This window comes from Pomacea canaliculata, linkage group LG8 (genome assembly GCF_003073045.1).
Source record: "Pomacea canaliculata isolate SZHN2017 linkage group LG8, ASM307304v1, whole genome shotgun sequence".
In the NCBI taxonomy this organism is placed as follows: domain Eukaryota; kingdom Metazoa; phylum Mollusca; class Gastropoda; order Architaenioglossa; family Ampullariidae; genus Pomacea; species Pomacea canaliculata.
Window position 1 is genome coordinate 11,679,270 of NC_037597.1, and position 20,919 is coordinate 11,700,188.

The following is a 20,919-nucleotide window of genomic DNA, read 5'->3' on the forward strand; positions in this document are numbered from 1 at the left end:
GTGACATCTTTTCTGGTCTTTGCAATAGACTGCTGAATGCTGGCATGACCACTATTAAGATTTACAGTGCAGACTTTTTTTCAGCTTTTTTTCAGACAGATGTTTTAGTTGAAAAACTTTCTTATACTTAGGGATGTGGCAGGGATGCACATAGATGGAAGAAATAGAAGAGACATGCAGAAAGACTTTTTAATAGTTTTGATAGAATAGAGTCTTACAGCTTACACTCTCATTTATTTACAGATAAATATAATGTAGTGTGAAAGTCTGCTCATAGAGTATGAAAAACTATTAAATTAGATTTTTTTTATTAGCATTAATAATTGTTATGAAATAAAGGTTCAAAATTTCATATGAAAGGCAAAATATCAATACTGATCACCTGGGAGCCATTTGAAGTGATATCCAGTAATGTCATTTCAGTTCAGCTATGGTGTTTTATAAACTTGTCAGTGTAAGCTGTAAGACTCTATTCTATCAAAAAGCAGGAATAAAACACAGAACCAAGGAGTAAGAGCAAAAAATTTATCTGGCCTCTCCCTCAGTTATATCAAGCAATTTTTTTACATTCTTGCAACTGTTTCACAACTACATCAAAACTGTGTCACATGTTATATGAACTGGCTTCATTTGTGAGCAAGTAGGATACATGCAGGGCACTGCCTTCATTTGTGTGTGAGGACCTGTAACAATTATAGTCAATACAACTGGTCTGAATACATGACACCAAAATCGCCCAGTTCAGCAATGGAAGTTCTTTTATTTTTCATACACAGAGATCGTTGAGTATCCAGGTATGCAGTAACTACATTGAAGATATGTTTTTGTAGCCTCTAGATCAAAAAGTGAGCATCTTGTTAGTGTTGGGGTTTACTTTAGGATTGGTCATGGGTATGGGTTAGGGCTTACATCTGAGATAGGCACATGTAAAATAAGATATTCCATGCGCATGCGTGGCCCAACAGTGGGAAAAGGGAAGTAGCCAAGCGGCCAAGGCTGTGTATTGCGTGTACCAGAAATGACCCACCACCGTTCATTCTCTCCTGATTAGTGATAATATATGTACGATCTACACATGACTGGTACGGCAAAGCAAGACATTCTTTAGTTACACATGTGTATTTTATAAGCAAATTTGACCTCTTGGACCCCCAGTCTAAAGGCCAGCGGCTACCGGATAAGAATCCTCGGCCAAACAAAGCTGCAGTTCTAACGTCTCCCGAAGCCAGGCTGTGGCGGCAAAGATGTTACCCAAAGTGAAACATGAAGAGGGTGTAAAACGGGGCTTTTGGGTGCAAATAGATATAATAGCCTCTGGCTGGTAACCTTTTTCTAGAATTTGTGAAGTCTGGACACGAGTTTACGACCGACCTGCTGCAAATACCTGGCGCCGACTGGTCAGTGTTTCAGCTGATGACTACAGCGACAGTAGTTGTGCACAAACAGTTTTTTCATCTTTGCTTGTTTCGTTAAGAAGACATTGCACTTGAGCCCCACCCTCTCCATCAGCCGGCCAGACGTGACCAGGCATGTAGTGGAGGAAACACTTCGGCGGCTACTGTCTTTCACATGGTCTCCCCACATCGATTCAGAGCGGCGTAAATCGCACAGTGTCGACCTGGCATTCATTATCAATAGTATTCTCAGTTTAAAGACAACAAATTTCACCAAATGAAATGATAATTGACATTAACACACTAGAACGAAGGTGTTCAATAAAGCCACGAGCGACATTGGATCCGTGCAAGTGCAACAGCGTAACAGCCGCCATGTTGGTGTGAACTGCATGTAACTGTTGTCAGAAATTTGCTGCAGGACAGAATTCTTGTTCCTTTCAGAAAGGAAAGCATTGACTATAAGAGCATCCTTGAGGTTTTGTCTACTGCAAGTTTCAAACAACAGAGATTTAGAAAGTTTACTAGGATATAGCATCAGTCGTCATCATCACCTCCTCTAGCGAGCACGTGACTATGGCAGCACCAACTCTCGATTCTTGCCCATCTCTGTAAGTGTAATGTGATAGGTGAGCGGCCAGACCACAGCTGCATGTCATCTGCTCATGTTCTTTCGTCCGCTTTCTTTTGCTAGTACAGCTGTTCCCTACAGGATCATCTTTACATGTTCTAATGATTTCAAGACTTGCCTGTTCAATGTGGCCATGAGGTCTTCATAAAACCTTAATAATAACTGTTAGTCTGACTTGAAGCCTGAACAGCACTTCTGAGCAGTTTCAACTGACGAATTGAGTAATAAGGCTCTATACAATTTATGTTTGGCCCATACATTTCGAAGGAGCCGCACGAGCAGTTTAAAATACGGAAGAGTTGATAGTTGCAAGGTATTTGAAGCCCGACTATCTAGGAAACTCAAATATTATGACCTTTTTAAAGTAGTGCGAAATAAAGCACTCCGACCGTGCAATTTTTAATTAGGACAACAATATGTACGCACACGCGCGTTCTCTCCCAAGAATGACAACACCGACAGTTGGCATAGGATCATATTTACAATACAGTGATGAACAGCAACACAACAAATAAATAAACAAAACACCTTTTTTTGGTTAAGAAATAATCTGGAGCGACGGATGTATGGGTGTTACCCCGAGTTGTCCGTCGACTTTAGATATCCCCCAACCCAAAGCGATCCTAAAAGACAAATATCCACAAAACTCCAGGCGAGGTCCTCGCACTAGTCGGAGGTTGCAGCGTGAACAAACACTCGAGGGCTGCACTGGGAGAAGAGGGGCTGGCGTAGTGTCCAGCATGCACTCGCCAAACAATTTCGTCTGCCCTGCTAGCGGGCCGTCTTCTTGACCTCACGTGGCGTCTGGTCTGGTGAGTACATCCGCTGAAACCCTCGTCCCCCTTGTCTCAGGTCTGTCGTTCGCCTGTAACACTCCTCACACATCTCTGTCTGCACCTTTCATGCACCCGCCACTCGCTTTTGTAGTCCACTCTGACTACTACAGTGGTTATGTTCTCATGCGAGTGTCACTTGGCTTGTGCCTTCGAGCCAGTCAGAAGATGAAGCTGGTGAGGGTGATGGTTAGTGTGGCTTGGGTTTAATTAGTGTGTTTCCTAGTCTGGAATTTGTGCCTTCCAGGAGTGGCTATAGGTGTGTTTACTATCCCCAAGCTGTAAGTTATAAACTCTTGGCATTCAGGCCAGATTTCCTTGAACAGAGGCATCAAGATGTATATATATTGCTGTATAGTGTATACGATGGTGATGGTCATCAAGAGAGTGCCGCGTCCTCTAACAGTCTCAGAATTGCCAGTAAGAAATAAAATAATAAAAACTGCGCTAACGAGAGATGTAGTGGATCCTTACAAGCAAATAAAAGCTCATTAAATCCATTAAAAAATTAGTGCACGTTATCCTAATGCTGGGGCAGTTTCTGATGAGTCAGTGTAGCTTATCAGCCGATGGAGGGAAGAGAAGGGCCTGGAGACAGTGTACACCTCTCACACTGGGAGGATGACCTGGCGCGAGCAAGATGGGGCGTGGTGTCGAGGTGTTGCTGACCAAGACAGCTTATCAGCTCTAGCTCCCCGCATCCTCCTTTTCCCGACAACAGACACCAAGCCGTTAAGCTATCCCAGGTGTCGTGGGTATCCTGTCGATGTCACTCAGATCATTATTCGCCACCCCCCCCCCCCCATCCTCAACCCCGTCCTCGTTGCTCGCAATCATCTAACCTTCGTGTTCATTGATGCTGCTAGCGATGGTGTGACATCACTGTATTTTTCTCCCTCTTCTGCCACCTGCCAGCAAGCGGTGTCACGAGCTGGAGTGGCTCTTGTACACTGTGTGCAGATCAAGCCAGTGTCGAGGGCCAACTTCAAGTGCACGGTAAAGGGGGTGGTGCAGCGCAGCAAGAGGGGGAGAGGAGGGCACTGACAGGGGGCGAGAGGAAAATGCCACTTTGAGTCCAGCTTGGAAGCTGAGTACCCCACAGTTTATTTTGTCACATGAGATACCACTGAACTAGCGCACATTACAAGACAATGGACTTCTGTCAACAGTCTGTTATATTTGATTAGTTTATTCTTTGTTGTTCCTTCGAGGTGCATAGGGCCGCGTGATATTTGATTACTGTACTTTATTACTATGTTGCTAGCCGACATGTAGCTAACGGACAGGCAAGACAACAACTAATCACACAACTGGCACATAAGGCTATGGCTGTTATTGCAGCTGGTTGACACACAAGATTATTTCTATTACTGCACCTAGTTGACAGGAAATGCTATAGGTATTGATGTAGCTTATTCACACCTGGCTATAGCTATTACTATACCTAGTTGACAGGTAAGACTATATTATTGTATCCAGTTGACCAACAAGGCCATAGTTTTATTTTCAACTGGTTGACTCGCAGTGTGGTGGCTGGTCTGGTGCAAATCGCGATCATGTGACTCAAACTTTTATAATTGTGACCCATGAAATGTGGCAGGCTTCAAATCGATATTCATTATTTCTACGGTAGCAATATTTGCTGGATATATTTGTGTGAATCCTTTTAGCAGTCGGTTTTTGTGATGTGAGTACAACAAATGACCAGTCAGTGAGGCGTGACCACCCATCTGGCTGGAAGTCTCTAACAATAATGGCTCATATAGTGGCGGAGTGTGACGAGGGAAACTGTGGGGAGCGGCATGAAGAGTAACGGTTCAAAGTGGCAGTTTTGACGACTGATGTGGCTGGAAGAATACAAAGTGTAACACCTCAATATCAATGGTTAGCTAGGTCAGACGGAGGGGGAGAAGAACGGTGACAAGACGCGGTTTTTATTGTTGTTGGTTCCCCCCTCCTTTGTTTAGCACCAAGTCAACTTATGGTCGCGTTGTTAATATACAACTTGTTGCTAGGCAACGTGTATGTACAACCCAGAGAGAGGTTCATAATAAATATCAGTCGCACTCCAGAATTTAACAATGATAATACGAATGAAAATAACTTGGATATATTGTATATCATGTTAGAGAACTAGACACCGTCTCATACACACCACATGTCTACATACCACAAAGATTTCAAAATAAATGAAACCAACCATACGAGCAAAACATTATCGAGTTCTGAGCAACTGGAAAGAAAAAGCTCGGTTGGCGAGTGAAGCAGACGTCAAGCGGCGTCACGTGGTGGCATGATGTCACTAGAAACTGGCAGTCCGCGCGCTGCTGCTAGCCGCCCCGGCGCTCGGCACATCTCGGCACTTCTCGGGACTTCCCGGCACATCACGGCCAGTCTCCATTCATTGTCGGCTTCTGTAGCTGTGTGCGGATAGTACCGATCCGGCGGAAGGCCGTGCTTCGTGTGGCCAAGCTAACCGTGCCGTGTAGGTAAGTCATCTCACAAACGATTTTCTTCATTCTCGCAGCTTGAGGAGCATGCACACATTGTTGTCGTGCGACGATGTTTTTTTAACGTAGCATGCATGCATTCACGTGTGTTTCTTCTTGTCTCATGCTTCCTTCCCTCCGGCGATGCCTGCCTTGCTCTCGTGCAGACAAGGACCATCCTAGCTCTCTGTAAGGGAGGGGGAGGAGAGGGTCAAGTATAGCGAGGTTGTCGTCTGCGCTGCATGGACAATCGCGCTTTTTAGAGGAAATTTCTATCTTTGTCAGGAGCAGACGGATTGGTGAGCATCAGGGTTTTTGCATGTTCTGTGCTCGTGAAAAGAAACTGCACTTCGCTGCCAGACCTACAGGCTGCAGTCTGACCAAGTGATGATGGGTGGTCGTCAGGATGAGAGTGTCCGCTCGTGGAACTCATCCTGTTAGCGGTGGTGGCCGCACCAAATGTCATTGCCGGAGAACACGGCGCGTGCCAGACTTCTTGCTGACCTTGACCTAAGTCTGGTCTCATCCCTGTTTCTCTCATCACTCCTCATCACTTCAGCTCCAAGGTAGCTCAGACAAAAATTTGTATTTATTACATTTGTTTTGCAAGCCCGCTTTTGCGTTTAGGAATGAACGAGAATGGATTAGGAACAGTTTGTTTAGAGACGAGCGGTGCGAACATAAAAGACTTTGTCATCGGTCGTAGTGTTTAATCATTCATCAGCAAAATGAGAGGATAGGGCGAAAGGTATTTGCTCATAAGTGGAGCATCAGTGCCAGCTGGCGAAAGGAGCGAACACAGCAGCCCGTGGCATGATACAGACGTGCCGGCCCGGCTCGTGGCTGATCTATCAGTCACAATGAAAGGCCCCGTGACTCATACCCGGCAATGATATCCACAGAGAACGCCAGCCAGAGTTCACGGCCACGGAGTTGGGGGGGATGAAGGGAGGAGAATTGATTTTTCTCCACACGTGTAGGCATTTTCCAGCTGTCCGACATGACGAAAGCTTGCACATGGAAGCGAGTGTTTATCAGCCGCGTGTCGCTCAGACGGTAGGTCCGATCTCAAGACCGAGGCTACACGAGGGTTGTTTGTTGTAATATATATTTTTGGTTGACGACTTCGTTTTAAGAACGATTGAGGAGAAAACACTTGACCATTTCTCACTCTTGGTAATACCTGCACCCGACTAACGATTGTATAGATGCAAATTTTGATTACAAATTGACATTAATATTACCCGTCTGGTAAAATATTTGGATTTTCCCGCTTAATTAGATAAGTATTGACGGGAGGTGCTGCTTGCAGATTGGTCGACCCTGAGGAAGGCGACTTGGGGAAGCAGACGATTTAATACACACTTATCCAGGAGTAAGGTGAAGGGAGGGGAAGAGCCGGCGCGCGGCTGTCTTGCTGTGCAAGAGCGCGGAGGGATGCTGTGAAAACGATGCAGCAGCTACCCCGGTACTACCGAGTGCCCTCCAGCAGGCAGCAAGAATCAGCAGCGCGCGGGGGCTGGCGGGTTTGTCCGTGGGGAATGTGCGGCATTCGAAACATCTGTCCCTCAGCTTGTGCCGCCAGACGAGCACCCAGCGGGCCTCACGGGCGCACGTTCACTCGATCTTCTCCTCACTTTTTTTTTTTACTCCCCACTACCACCCACCCACCACCACCATCGCTCCTCTCACGCCCCTTAGACTTAGCACCACGCCTGCACACCCGGCGTGCCCACCCGGCCGACCTTTGCGTGCTTTGTGCTCCACGTTGGTGTCAGTGGCACAGAACGAATGGGGAATCGGTCCTCCGCCACCCCGCGGCATACCAGCATCTGGCGCCATCACCGAGCCCGCGGGCAAGACAATGCGATTTCACTCTCTTCCCCGGGAAACCACGAGACTGCAGAGTCTGCGAGAACATTTTTCTGTCTCTTATCCCCAGGCTAACAACTTACAGAGCATGGCGGGTGGTGACGTGCAACGGTAGAAAGCAAGAGCACATAATCAGGCAAGAGATAAGAGTGAGGAGTTACACTCCTGCACAGTTAATCACCTAAACAATTTGTGTAGGATGTACTTGGGAACTGCTCATATACAAAGCTTTTGGATGTGTATTTTCTGTCGTGCTTCTGTTCTTCAGAGAGCTAGTTTATCCAGCTGCCGGTGTCAACAGCGCCATGTTTGTCCTGGTCCAAGCGCTCAGGTATTGCCGGGTGCCAGTTTAAGCATCAGCTGCGTGTTTGACGAGGGAGGATGTCCCGTCTGGCCCTTTCCGGTCGTTCGTCACCCTGTCTGTTTTAGCGCCAAACATGGGAGCCCTGCCCGCGAGGTCGTGGTGACTCGTGCGGTCATGTGATGACGCAACAGTCGATAAGTCGTGACCAGACATCCACTACACCTGTGGCGCTAATTACGTCATACACATAAAGAGCTTATGCCTTCTTTATCACAGTGGTAGACCTCTGCCACCTGCAGATCAACGTCTGTTTTAGCTGTAGGTAATCCTTCAAGCCGAAATATTCTCCTGCGTAGCGGTTCATTAAACTGTGACGTGGTATAGTTTCTGTTAATCAAAGTACACAGGTGAAAAATTACCATGCAGCACACCTTTAGGTGTTGAAATCTATTCTTATCAATAAGCAGCTGTTAATACTTTGGTCACACAGACCAGTATTTACATAAGAACATGAGTCAGTTTGTAAACAATAAATTTCACGACAGATTAACACGCCGGGAGCATGAAATCAAAGCTTGTGTTTCTTGTATCCAATGTCCCGAGGCTATGTCGAGAGTTGACATCACCTCTGTACACAGCTGTCCTGAAGCAGTTGTTGTCAGCCTGTGCGGAAATCAGACAACTGACGCTCGAGAGAGTGTAATAATAAGTGAAATATTAAACTCATTATGCTGGCGGTATTCCCAATGATATACATGTATACTATTCGGAATTTGAATTACTGCAAATTAATAGCCGCAGCGTTTGTGTGTCAGTCAAAGCGCCAGCTGTAGGGGAAAGTGGTATTGGAGAGTAAGAAGTCAATGATGCTTCACAATCGTCAGGAAAGTCTCATCGTGTGCATTGACCGTGTATTCACGGCATTGACACAACTTCTTGTCCTCTGCGGCCTCTGAAATGCATCAGTAACACGTGTGCCTGTCTACATCCATGTTGGAGTAAGGGGTTAGAGGTCAGGTTATTACTGCCAGCAGCATGAAGCACACTTACAGTAGTGCTACCCCCGTAAGCCAATTAGTGACAAGTCGTGCTAAGGACAGTGGACAGCAAGTAGCTCACCTAGTTTAGCCTTTGACCTTTCAACCCCTCTACAAGTTTCCCTGAACGATCGTAACCTCGTTATTACGCATGCATTAATCCATGTGCGTGCACATGCGTGTGCGTGTGTGTTCGCCCGCGATAGCGAGCGAGAGACAGACATAGGACTAGGTCTTCAGTCTCCTGATAATTCGGCCATATTATTGAATAATCTTTTAAACAGCCAGTCTGACAAACACGTCAAGTACACTCCGAAGCAGACAGTATCTACACTCCAAACGAATATCGCTTACCTGAGAAAAACGCATTTTATTTTATTATGAAATACAATTTATTGCCTGAAAATAAATTTTTTTTGTTTGCATGGATGAGCACATGCATATGCACAGTCTCCCCCTAGGAATGGCTGGGGAATTCGAAACGAGCACCTGACTGTTGGTTTGGTTGGTTTGAAAGGGATACAGGTCACATGATGAAATGAGTCATCGAGAACTACCTGTCGTGGTAGGACCGTGAAGGCACCTTTCCTGCAGCAGATGGACAATTGCTGGAAAATTGTTTAAATTAATGCCTGTCGACCGATCGGATATCGTCCCTAGAGTACGGCTGTTGGGCCTGGTGACGATGGCGCTGATGGCAGACTATCGCTGGTCTTGCCCGTCCTTCCCCTCGCCACCGCCCCCAGTATGTTACTGAGACAGGTTGAGGTTGTAGGGCGAAGGACGAATTGAAGCTTGAGGTGATAACGATATCTCTATCCATCGTATGGCCCCCAATCGCACCTCTGACTACAAGTGGATAGGGGTGGTCGCCGGGGCAGTGTGGGATAGAGTTACATGCCATGCACCTGTCACCTGCACCAGTGGCTCGGATGATGGAACGGAAAACGCATGGCGCCTGTTGTTCATGTCCTTTTTATATGCCGGGGTCGTACCCCTAAGTGAACGGTTGACAGATAATGAAGAATGTGTTATGGCGATAGTCCAGCATGCCCGTATGTCCAGAAAGTCCATCAGGTCCACAAAGAAATGCGGCATGGACTGTGGGTCACGACACCAGAGCATTGCCCGCCGATCAGCACCAGATGGTGTGCGTAGTCTTCTGAAACAAAGACTTCTGCCCCTCTCAGGTGTATCAATACCTTTGTTTCATACTGAAAGAATGTAATTTATAAATAAAAAAAAACAAAACAAAAAAACAAACAACTGAAAATAGTGTATGAGTATACGTTTGTCTGGACATTTTACTATTGTATGTAATGAGAGGAGGTTTCGAACAGCTCGACCACTTCCAAGACAAGATCGATTCTGTGAGGATGCACATTTATTTGCCTTTAGGCTCACTTTAACGACCGTTCATTCCTTGGCTTCTAGTCTTGTCCTGCATGGCTGTCCTGCGGTATTAAACCCTCGCTGGCCGCCACAGTCGCCAGGAGCAGGGTCAGTAAGGTCCAAGGAGCGCGCATTGCCAGTTAGACACCTCGCCACGTGTTGTGTCAGCTCACACCCGGCATCCAGCCTGACATCGGGGGTTCCGCTCCTTTTGCACTCAGTTAACATGCACAGCTGAAAGTGAAGTCCGCCAGCACCGGAAATCATGCTTCGCGCATGAGCAGTCGCGTATTGGAGTTCGTATTCTATTTATTGTTGTGCAGCGTTGGTATATTTATATATATTTTTAGTAAACCTTAGATGGCGGTAACAGATGTTGAAAAGTAATGACATATTGATTCTGGGCGGTAGTTGATGATCCCAGCAGTATTTACACCAACTTCAGTGGATCATCAATTTGCTGTCACAAGTCACAACTAATATTCACTTTTTAGGGCTGCCTCTTGTGAGATTCCCTTGAATTATCTCACAGTAATTTAATTATCTCAAAAGTAATTTTTTTTTCTCTCATCCGCTGTATTTTATTCACACTGAGAACACACAACACACGCACACATACACATATTTTGAGTATAAAAAATGTAGGAACATAATGGAGTTCATTTGCAGGTCTTATCTTTTTTCTTTTGTTTCTTATCTATTAATTGCCGCTAGTGTCTTCGCGTTTAATTTTGTTGTGAGTTAGCTTGTGTTTATCGTCGTGCGTCTGCACTGATGATAGGCAACAGCTGATGCAACGGGAGTCGGCTCGTGGGATGCGTGGCACTCGCATGGCTGTTGCTTCTCTCGTTATGGCACTCGGCAGATGTATTCTCTTTCTTTTCACGCCAGATATTCTCTTTCTCTGGTTTCAAATCATCGCTCAAAACGACCGTTTCATTCTCACCTGTGTGGCATAACTGTGTGTGCGTTGATCCTGAATTTATGCGGATTATATTATAATTGTTGTTGGTGTTGTTGTTGTTGTATGTTTTTGTAAGTCTTAAGAGGCGCTGGACAAGACAGGACTGAAGTCAATATCTACGTCCTTCCCTGTCATTCGTGTCCATCTATAGTTTTATGGATGATCTGTGATGTCATGAGCTCTCGACTCAATGAAGCAGACCCTCCAGGTCTGTAATAAAAATAAACTGCATTTAAATGATTGTCAGTTAAGCCTGCACAAGGTCGTTCCTCTGCGATCGTTAGTCTCCTCCCCACCCCAGCTCTCGACTCACCTCCACACACCTTCACTTGCTACTCGTATGGAGAATGATTAAAGCGACCAATCGTTCTGAGAGACACAAGCTTTGGTGATGAACTAAGGAGCGCTGGATACGACACAGTTCGTTGACCAATTCATTTTTGCACACGCCACTCATCCTGGACGCCATTAGAGTAGAACTGCACAGTTCTCAGGCCTCGTCCCTCTATTCATTAGATGTGGCAGAGGTAAGACCACCAGATGGTCGACTCAAAACAAAACAAAAACTATAAAGACATTTACAAATTTTATTTTATTTATTTTGTTTTTTTGTTGCAAAACCAGATGCCATAACACTGAGAGAGAAAAAAAATTCTACAGGTATCTTTCCGTTATGTTCCCGTCTGTGTGTGTACCCGAGGGAGGAACCAGAAACTCCGGGCTTTGGAGGTTGACACTCAGACAAATCCGGGCGGCGGCGCACCGTGATCGATGTATCGGTGTGATTCACCGGGTCCTGCAAGTCGGTGCCAGAGGAAGCAACAGTTCCCTCAGCAAAATGGCCCGCTGCCACTGGCGACCGGCATCAGTACGCATGCGCGTGGCTTGGGCGCCGGTGAGTGGCCATCGATCAGCAGGAGGATCTCTTTACCGGCACAACGGCCAAGATGGCCCGAGAGCTGCCAGTGCATGACGTTGCCGTGTTCACATCAAGCAAGCAGCAATCGATTTCTGGCCCACAGAGGGCGCCACTTTAAGTGCAAGGTCCCCGTGCCTTGCATCGACTGACTGTTGTCGTTGTCGCCGTACGATGTGTCAGCAGTGGACTTAGGTGCAGGCTGACGTCACTGTTGATGAAGTTAGCAGTGGATATACATGCTGACGTCATTGTGTCAGTTATGGACGTTTACACTGACGTCATTGATGTATGAGACGATGGACCTCCACGTGTACGTCGCTGTCGCCGTATGTGATGGTGAACACGCAGTTACAGTTTGTTATCTGACGACAGAGATACGGCTTCAGTCGACACGCAAAACATAATGTCCGACTCGCGGTTTTCGTGGTCAGAAAACTGCTGATCAGGCTGTCAGAGGATAGCTTTACACACTTGACTTCCTTTCGGATTTCCTTCCCGAAAGCTCAAACTTGTGAAACTAATAAAAAGTCACGATACATATCTATATATATATTAAAGTAGCTCATTGTTAACGACCCTGATGCAACAGGACAAGGAAGGGCAATGGTTGCACTTCCTTGTCACCAAGTTCGGCCTTCCGCTCCGTCGGAGAGCTGCTGATAGGTGTCGCCATCTGACGACTGTCGTCTGCTGTTCAGACGGCCAGTAGAGTCGGGTTCAAATACTAATTTTCTGCATTAAAAAAAAATCTGTTGACGGCCTAGATAGCTGGGTTTTAGGTCGGTGGTTATTTTGATACTCAGGGACGCTGATAATCTAATCTCTGTTGGCGAAGAGTAGTTACATTGTCATCATTTTATAGTGGTAAGTGTAACATCGTTATTTATGATCGGAAGTAACACGTGACATCGACGTCATAATTGTATATTTTAAAATATTTTAAACATTTGAATCATGGCAGTCTACACTTTGCGGTTATTCAGGCTTTTAAATCTCTCGAAATCCTGCCGTAGTCCATGTTACACCTGCTGAATAATTTTAAAAGGCAGCAGAAAAAAAAACCAAAGACAATGAACTAAATTGCTGGGTACAGTAAAGTACACTCCAGAGTAGATTTTGGAACATCCATCTTTAAAGAAAACGCTGTTGCAGCGTCTGAAATTTTTTTTTGATGGTAGGGGGTAGGAAGCGGTGGGGGAGGAGTCAGCACTTGATGTCGTCTGCCGTATCAGTAAAACACTTATGTACGAGACCTCTTCTCTGCCCGTAATAATGGTCCTGACATTCTACGAAATGAAGGATGTATACAGGTCATAGAATGTTGATTCCGAGAATCGGAAACCACCCTTTAGAAAGGTTCCCAACATCCGGACTTTTTCTTTATTAATGTAAGCACCTTGGCTTTAGGTGCGAAAAAGTGTAACATATTGATGAACAAGTTTGCCCATGTTGTCAGAACAAAATGTAATACTTTTCCTCCAACCCCAACATTTAGAATTCTTCACCTCTTTCTCTTTCAGCTGTGTCTAGGTCGGAAACTTTCACATCCCACCACAAAACCCACATGTTTCGGAAATACTTTGCGCAGCTAGCTTTTCAGGTCAAATGTTTATACTGTGTCATGTTTGTCACTATGTAGCATGCATGATGTGTTGTGGACTTGTCCATTCGGTCGTAGTGCTGAGAGAACATTATTATTAAATTCTATTTTTAGCAATTTTTGTAAATGAACAGCGCAGTTTTAGACGCTCGGCATACAGTTGGATGCAAGGCACAAGCAAGCAAGCTCACCAATACTCAGAGGCTCTTCACTTCCGGTGGCTGCAGAACCCAGAGGGACGAAGTGGAGGTTTGTCGCCAGTGTAATTATTGTTTGAGAGTGGCGCCGCAGCTCGTTGTAGCAGCGCGGGACGCCATCACGACCAGCGCGTGTGCGTTTGACCTTTCCCTTAATGTGCTAACCCTTGTTGAAAGCCTGCCAGTGGCCCATCCACTGACCCTGCGGCCTGGGAACACGCACAGTACAGTTTGTTTTTGCACACAGCATCTCCATCCCAGACATCATTAAAGTGGAACTGCACAGCTGTCAGGCCTCGTGTTGGCTGGCTGCAGCTGTCCACGATGGAGGGCTGGTGGTAGTGGTTGTGGTAGACTTGCTGCCAAAGTCTGCAGTAACAGGGAGGAGGGAGGAAATAAGAGAGAAATCCGAAGGTTGGATATCTTAATCTACGACCTCACGGGTCTTTTCAACAACTACACACACAATCCGTTAAAATTTTGTCGAGGAGACAGGGTATTCCAGATGGAGAAGGAGAAAACAGAAGATGATGACCCATAAGCACCTGTGGACCTTTTTGTAATATTAACTCTTTGTGGCCTAAGGCTTCTCCAGTTTATGTACAGTCTTTAGTCAGCTTGGCCGAGGCACAAACAACACAACCTCGGAAGATTGATGAAGTTTACAGTCTGTGGTGATTATTTCGTACAGAGATGTTGCCATCTAGTTCCAAAATGTTGCCAAACTGAGGAAAGCCCGAACGTGAGCACTTAACCCATGATCTACCATGGTTCTATTTATAGCACAGGTATACGTACCACAGGTATGTGGCTGCCGTGCCCAAACAAACACGTGATTCGAGGTGCATTCAGAGCAAAAAAACAAAAAAAACAAAATCAAAAAACAAAAAACAAAAACAAAAAAACTCACAATAATAATTTAAGAAGAAAAGTCTTGAGAATGTCAATTAAAGACACAGATTTTCCCTTTCCTTGTGCTTTTTATGGAACTGGTTCAAAATATTTAATGACAGAAATTGTGCACAGTTATGTTTTGTTATTGTATCCCAATTAAAAGTGACTTTCAAAAAGTGAGAACAATGAACTTAGAATCAGATCTGAGTAAATTCTACTGCTCTAAAGTCATGTTGATGTCACGCTTCACCCTCCTGTCGACTGCTGCGAATGTGTTGTATTCAGTAGCATGAGACATTCATTCTGAAACTGAAACAATTTTCTTTTCCTCAAATAAGTGCAGATTCATATTACGAGTAATATGGTGAAATGTCACATCCATGCGACTGCGATTACGGAAGACTGCAAGCTGAAGTCAGCAGAAGCGCTTTGCTGTTGGAGTGTTTGCGCGGAGTTCCAAATGGCGTCGTGACACGCCCTAGTTGAAGAAAATGAGCCAATGGGTCTTTTAAGTACACAGAGGCTGGAGTTTAGCTGCCACACCACTGGAAAGCGAACCTGGGCTGCAAGATAACAGATGGACTGCGAGGACCACGGTCATTATACCCGAACAGAAGAGGTCTCACCACTCGGAGTGGTTAGGGACGAGCAGTAGATCGTGACCGGCGCCAAGAGACACGCATCCACCTACTGGACCGGAACCATTTCTATGGCAACCATTTTTTTCACACCGTGCTGTAGCACCACTTGTGCTACAGTCGAGTAGTCTTACCAACTGATCCATGATGGATGGTGGACGGCCAGTTCCATAATAACGATTTGCTCTGCTAAAGACATGATTGATGTGTGTGAGATTGTTCCAGCAGCACACTGGGCCGAGGGGCAATGACTGAGGATTTCGTCATCGTTTTGATGACTATCATCGTTATGAGTAATCCTTATAGTGATTGTTGCAGTCAGTCGCTAACCGATTTGTAATGCTGAACGGATGTAGTCCTTGGAAACGAAATCCAATTGCTTCCGCTGTTGTGAAAGCTTGTGGAGGGGGGGAGGAAGGAGAAGAGGGAGGGAGTACTTCACAGTCAGGTGCACGGTTGTAGAGGATGGGAGCGGTAGCACCTGTATTCTTTGGCAGAACACAGGTACAGAGTTCGATGCAATGTCTGAATCATCAAAGGAGTGGCGGTTAATCTTTTTTATCTTTTCATGCTCATGGTGGGTGTGTTAAAGAGTGCTGTCCTAAAAATTTGTTTCCTTTTTCCTTTTTTAAAATAGCAAAATAAGAAAGCATGTTAACAAACGAAAATTACTTTTGGTAACCTGGACTAATTGTTCTAGTTCACTGTGTGTGAGAGAGAGAGAACAGAAGTGAACTATTTGATGTTTCACTGACAATTTCAAATTAAGGTAAAATACAGAGAGAGAAAGGACAAGATATTTCTAATAGGAAGCACTCAGTAGAACTACATTTTTTCCCACTTCAAAGACCGAAGATGGTTGTCATGGTTAAGACTTATCGATCGTTCACATGTCATTATGTGACTGGCGGCAACTTTTGTTGTTACGTGTGAGTGAACGAGAGGTGAGTGAGTGGTGAGTCGTGACTCACACTTCTGCGTAGTGCGTTTTGCCAGCCTCCACCTTCCATCGTCTTCTCTTCCTTCGTTCCGAGCCGATAGCGAGGCGAGGGTCTGCGGACTACCTGAAGCATGAGACTGCACCCATGAGTGACTCATTAACCTGTGTATAGACTGAAATGTTGTGGGGTGGGTAGGAAGGTATTAACTCCATTGAATCCACTTCCTGTCTGATGGTGCCAGTGTGTGCAGGACTTGCTGGAGTGTGTGGTCTCATACATTGTAAGTCCACGTTGGGTCTGTTAAGGATATTATTAACAGTCTTTTTTCATTTATGGTTTACCATGACCGCATCTTCCAGAAATGCGCCCTGCTGAAGTCATAGGTGTGACATATGCATCCCACTCCAAGAAAGTTATGTTGGAGTGAAAGGGATTCGGAAAACACTACGTTATTTGACCTGAAGGCTGGACTGACGGTAGAGCTTAGTAATCGAAAGAAAAAAAAGACAATGGCTTAGAACAGGATGTGTCCAAAATCGAAAACAGATTTTGTGATCAAAGGGGCGGGGCAGATGTTTCCGAAAGTGTACGTGCATAGAAGTGACACCGGAAGTGACGTAATCATGTTGTCCCTTGGCCGCAAGAACATCGCTGATGAGACCCGAGACCCGCTACCGTACTCTTTAGTTCTAAAAGTCCACTGAGCACCAAGCTCTGCTGCATGTCCACAGGAGTCAGGAGTCTTCTTTAAGGAGAAAGAGGATTTCAGTCATACGTCACTAACCGTGTCCATGGTTACCTTAATGTGTGAGAGTGTGTGTGGTGGGGGAGGTGTGCGTGCAGAAGGGGACAAGCACGTGAAGCGCTTGTTTCCTAATGGACCAGCTCCGAGCCGCAGACTCCAGGATACAGCAAGTTTCAACCATGTCATCCCGACTGTGTAGTTCTGATTGAGAGTTGGACAGACATCCCGAGTGGTGGCCCTGTCGGGGGTTGGAGCTGTTCAGAGGGAGAGGAGGAGTGGGAGATACGGAGGGGGGTGTCAGAGATGCTGGAAAATCACACGAACTCGTTGGCTGGTCGCGAGAGAGGGGGAAAGGAGGTCACAGTCTATTGTCTGTCTGACAAATTCATTGGTTATCGGGACTGTAATTGTTTTTGGAGCGGTCGTAAACAATTAGGCTCACGTGGCACACAAGCGCTGAGGAAAGTGGGACAATATCCCTGACCCCTGGAAGCATCAGACGGCCTCTCGTTAGCGCACTGTGAAGTCCCTGACCCCGAGCTCTCCCATACAGCCCGCATGGAGAAGTTGTGGGCCGGTGTCGACAGATAAGATTGTTGTTAGAAGTGATGCGTGGTGGAAAATGTTTCTGATGTTGTGATTAGTGCGTGCTGTACAGTGCACGAAGCTCCCCCCACAAAGCTTGTTACTATATATATACGTCAAGAATGAGAAACCAGTCTACTTTACACCAACAGTACTTTGGTCCTTCAGCTATTATTTTTTCAGGATTACAAACTTCATTATCTTAACTCTATATGTGTAATATATCATGTGTATATCACATGTGTAATAGCAACATTTTAAAAGTATACAGCTTCTAAAGTTAGGTAAATTAAATTAAGAACTTGGAGCTTTGGCTTCAAACATCTGCGATCCAGTGATGAACAATCCTTTGTAAAAATAATAATGATAATAAGATTGTGGTTTCTTGACCGTAAACACCATGTACCTCGTGTGCACCCCCGGCCGGCAGTCTGTTGATGAGTGCAGCCAGCAAGGGAAGCAGCTGCGAGAAGTGTCTAGAAACATTGTGCGCATCTCACCGCGTGCGCGTGCATGGAGGCTGACAACAGGCATGACAGTGGCACTAGCAGCTGGCTGCTGTTGTTGACACGAAGGTTGCGGCAGTAGCGACAAGATAGCTGGCTGGCCTGGCTGGCCTGGCAGTACGTATGTACGCACAGCTGTAGGGACTGTGTCCATCGCAGTTTGTTGTCAGACCACAGCAAACATTCCATGCTTTCTTCCTGATTGTTTTCTCTAGCTGGCGGTAAGAAATGTTTCTGTGACCGGATCAGCCAACGTTAAGGAATATTACAATTACATATTTTCTTAAATGTGCAACAGGTAACATCTATACTACATTATTTTCATCGTCTTTGTTGTTAACACGCTCATTCAGTCGTTGCCTGTAGCATCATGCAGAGAGCAGAAGAAATAAGATAGTTCAAGATTATTGTAGCCACTAAGGCCAATGTTTAATTTGGCAAATGATGTAAGCCTGGTTTGTTTGCTGTTTCAGTTAACAAAGGGCTGTATCTAGTTCTTGGAATAGTTGTCGCAGTCACCATGGGAGGAAAGAGCAGCAAACAGAAGAAAACAAAATCAAAGGAGAACGGAGGTGAGACAGTAGAGAACCAAGCAGGGGACGAGAATCAAGCTGAGGAAGCACAAGAGAACAATGAGCAGGCTGAAGGGGAAACAAACGCTGGAGAAACAGCAGCAGCCAATGAAGCAGAAAATGCAGAAGAAAAGGAGCTTGATGGAGCAGCAAAGGAAGATAAGGCTGGTGGTGCAGAGAACACAGATGAGAAAGCCGATGGGAGTGCGGATGATGGAGACAAGCCAGTAGATGGCACTGCAGCTGTAGATAATGAAGCATCTGCGCCAGTAGAATTAACACCCACGTCCACACCCACACCCAGCAAGGGCACTGCTGAAGATGGCGGTGGGGGTACACAGGTATTGATGATCTGCTCCTGTTGTATCTAGTATTGGCCATCAGCCAGAACTTACTGTTCATTTTGCGACAGTTTGTACTGTATGATTTGTGATTAGACTGTGCACCATTAATATTGATTTTATGTCCTGCAGCAGATTACAAACATTTCTTTTTATGGAAGTCTGTAGGCACAATAATAGATTGTTTTCTTTTGATTTTCAGTTGCTGGTAATAGATATGTAAATAAACAACATAAAGAAATAAAAATAAGTCAAAACTAGAGTTGTTAAATTTGTTTTTGATTTGTAGGAAGTCCAGGATGGTGGAGAATCCACAGAGCCAGCCCCTAATGCTGTTGACCAGGTGGGTGTGACTGAGACTGCCTCATCAGCACCAGAAGAAACAGAGCCTCAATGTGTGGCAGAAGAGCAAGCAGTGGTAGAGGCAGCGCCCCCTCCCGCAGCTTCACTTGAGAAAGAACCCACACCCCACCAGAGCCAGAGGCATTGGAGGAACCAGCAGCAGCATCAGAAGAGGTTCCTGCTCCACCAGAAACTCCAGCCATCGAGCAACAACCTGCAGAACCAGCCAGTGAGCCAGAGGAAGCTGGACAACCTGAACCTGCTGCGCCTGCTGAAGTTGATCCTGAGCCAGTGGAGCATTCAGCTGCAGCAGGACAGGAAGATGCTCCTGCTGAAGATGCCACTGCAGCAGCTCCATCTGATACTGCAGAAAGTGGAGCAGCAGACAGTTTTGATGCAGCTGAGGAGGCTGGTGAGACTTCTGCACCAAGTCAGGTGAAGACTTTTAGGCCTCAATGTCTACCTGTTCAGAACAATGTAACTGTGCCTTGTAGCTGACATCTGCTAAAATAATTCTCAATTTTTTTATCGATAACAGATTTATTTGATAGATACTTCACTTTCATAGATTCTGACCTCAGATAAAACCAACTTGTGCCAAGAAGAGTGCTTTTGCCAAATCCCTCTGACCAAGTGCAATAGTGCTCTCAGACAAGTCTGGTAAATGACCTTCCATATTCCTAATTACAGCATGCCTCTGACAGTCCTGAGTGTAACTGCCTGGTGATTGAAGGTGGCTACATTGTTGTTGTAGTTTATTTCTTATGGAACCTCCCAACATAGAAACAAAATTCCATCTCTGTTGTGGACAGAAATGCACAATAAAAACAAATTCTAAAGGGGAGTAACTGTTATCGTTTGCTGGAAGCCCACCCACCTTTTGTGTGCCCATGACTAAATTATGCTAGATTTTTGTGCTCGATTTCCCATGTTGCCTTGGAACAATGATGTGGTCAGTTCATGCCTACATTGCAAGGAGCTAGAGTGTTTGTTAAAACAACTTAATTTGTTTCAGGATGCCAAAACTGCACTGTTCCAGTGGGAAAATGGAGGTGAAAATGTGCAAGTCAGTGGTTCTTTCAATGACTGGGGAGAGAAGATAGTGCTTACAAAAAAGTGAGTGGACGATGAGTGAGAAAGTGTGTGCATTCATGAATACACTATACACCAGGGATGAACTACTAGGGTTTTGTTTAGTGCAAGGGTTTGAGAGATTGGGTTTAAAGGAAGAGTGTCCATGGTAACCACACGAACCAGGGACCTAAGAAAATGTTTTGCTAAAATTTTCTAGGGTATCCTAAAAAAAGAAAAGTATCTTTTTCTTGTTTTCCGCTTTGAATTGCATCTATATTTTTAATTCAGCCTCAAGTTTACCTTAGCAAGCAGATGATACCATGACAAACATGAAAGAGCAGTTTGTGTGTGTGCCCATGTGAATTCATGTCCATGTCTTTTTCTGTGAGGTCTAAATGTTCATTGCCAGAACTTACTGTTTAATGTCTGTGTGCAGTGGAGATGTTTTCTCAGCATCACTAGACCTGCCTGTTGGGGAATACCTGTACAAGTACATTGTTGATGAACAGTGGGTTATCAATAAAAATCAGGTGAGGAACTTTGGCTTTTACATTCTGTATGTTTCCCACAAGAGCTCAGTGGGCTTTTTAGTGTGTTTCAGATTATCTTTCCCTGATCTGACAGCTAAGTTTGTGCTAAGCCATATGAA

General features: G+C 45.3%; 1 protein-coding gene across 3 annotated transcripts; it reads left to right on the forward strand.

Moving 5' to 3' along the window:
- The first annotated feature begins 2,703 nt into the window (after window positions 1-2,703).
- Window positions 2,704-20,303, forward strand: LOC112570088 (paralemmin-3-like). 3 transcript variants are annotated; one of them, XM_025248312.1, is made up of 4 exons: window positions 2,704-2,837; window positions 18,415-18,854; window positions 19,144-19,631; window positions 20,212-20,303. In XM_025248312.1, exons 2-4 carry the CDS (start codon window positions 18,462-18,464, stop codon window positions 20,297-20,299), a joined length of 969 nt encoding a protein of 322 aa, XP_025104097.1. In that variant the 5' UTR covers window positions 2,704-2,837; window positions 18,415-18,461; the 3' UTR covers window positions 20,300-20,303. The 3 variants fall into 3 exon arrangements, with proteins under 3 accessions (XP_025104097.1, XP_025104094.1, XP_025104096.1); XM_025248309.1 differs by lacking the exon at window positions 2,704-2,837 and adding an exon at window positions 5,198-5,347; XM_025248311.1 differs by lacking the exon at window positions 2,704-2,837 and adding an exon at window positions 18,008-18,162.
- The last annotated feature ends 616 nt before the right edge of the window (window positions 20,304-20,919 follow it).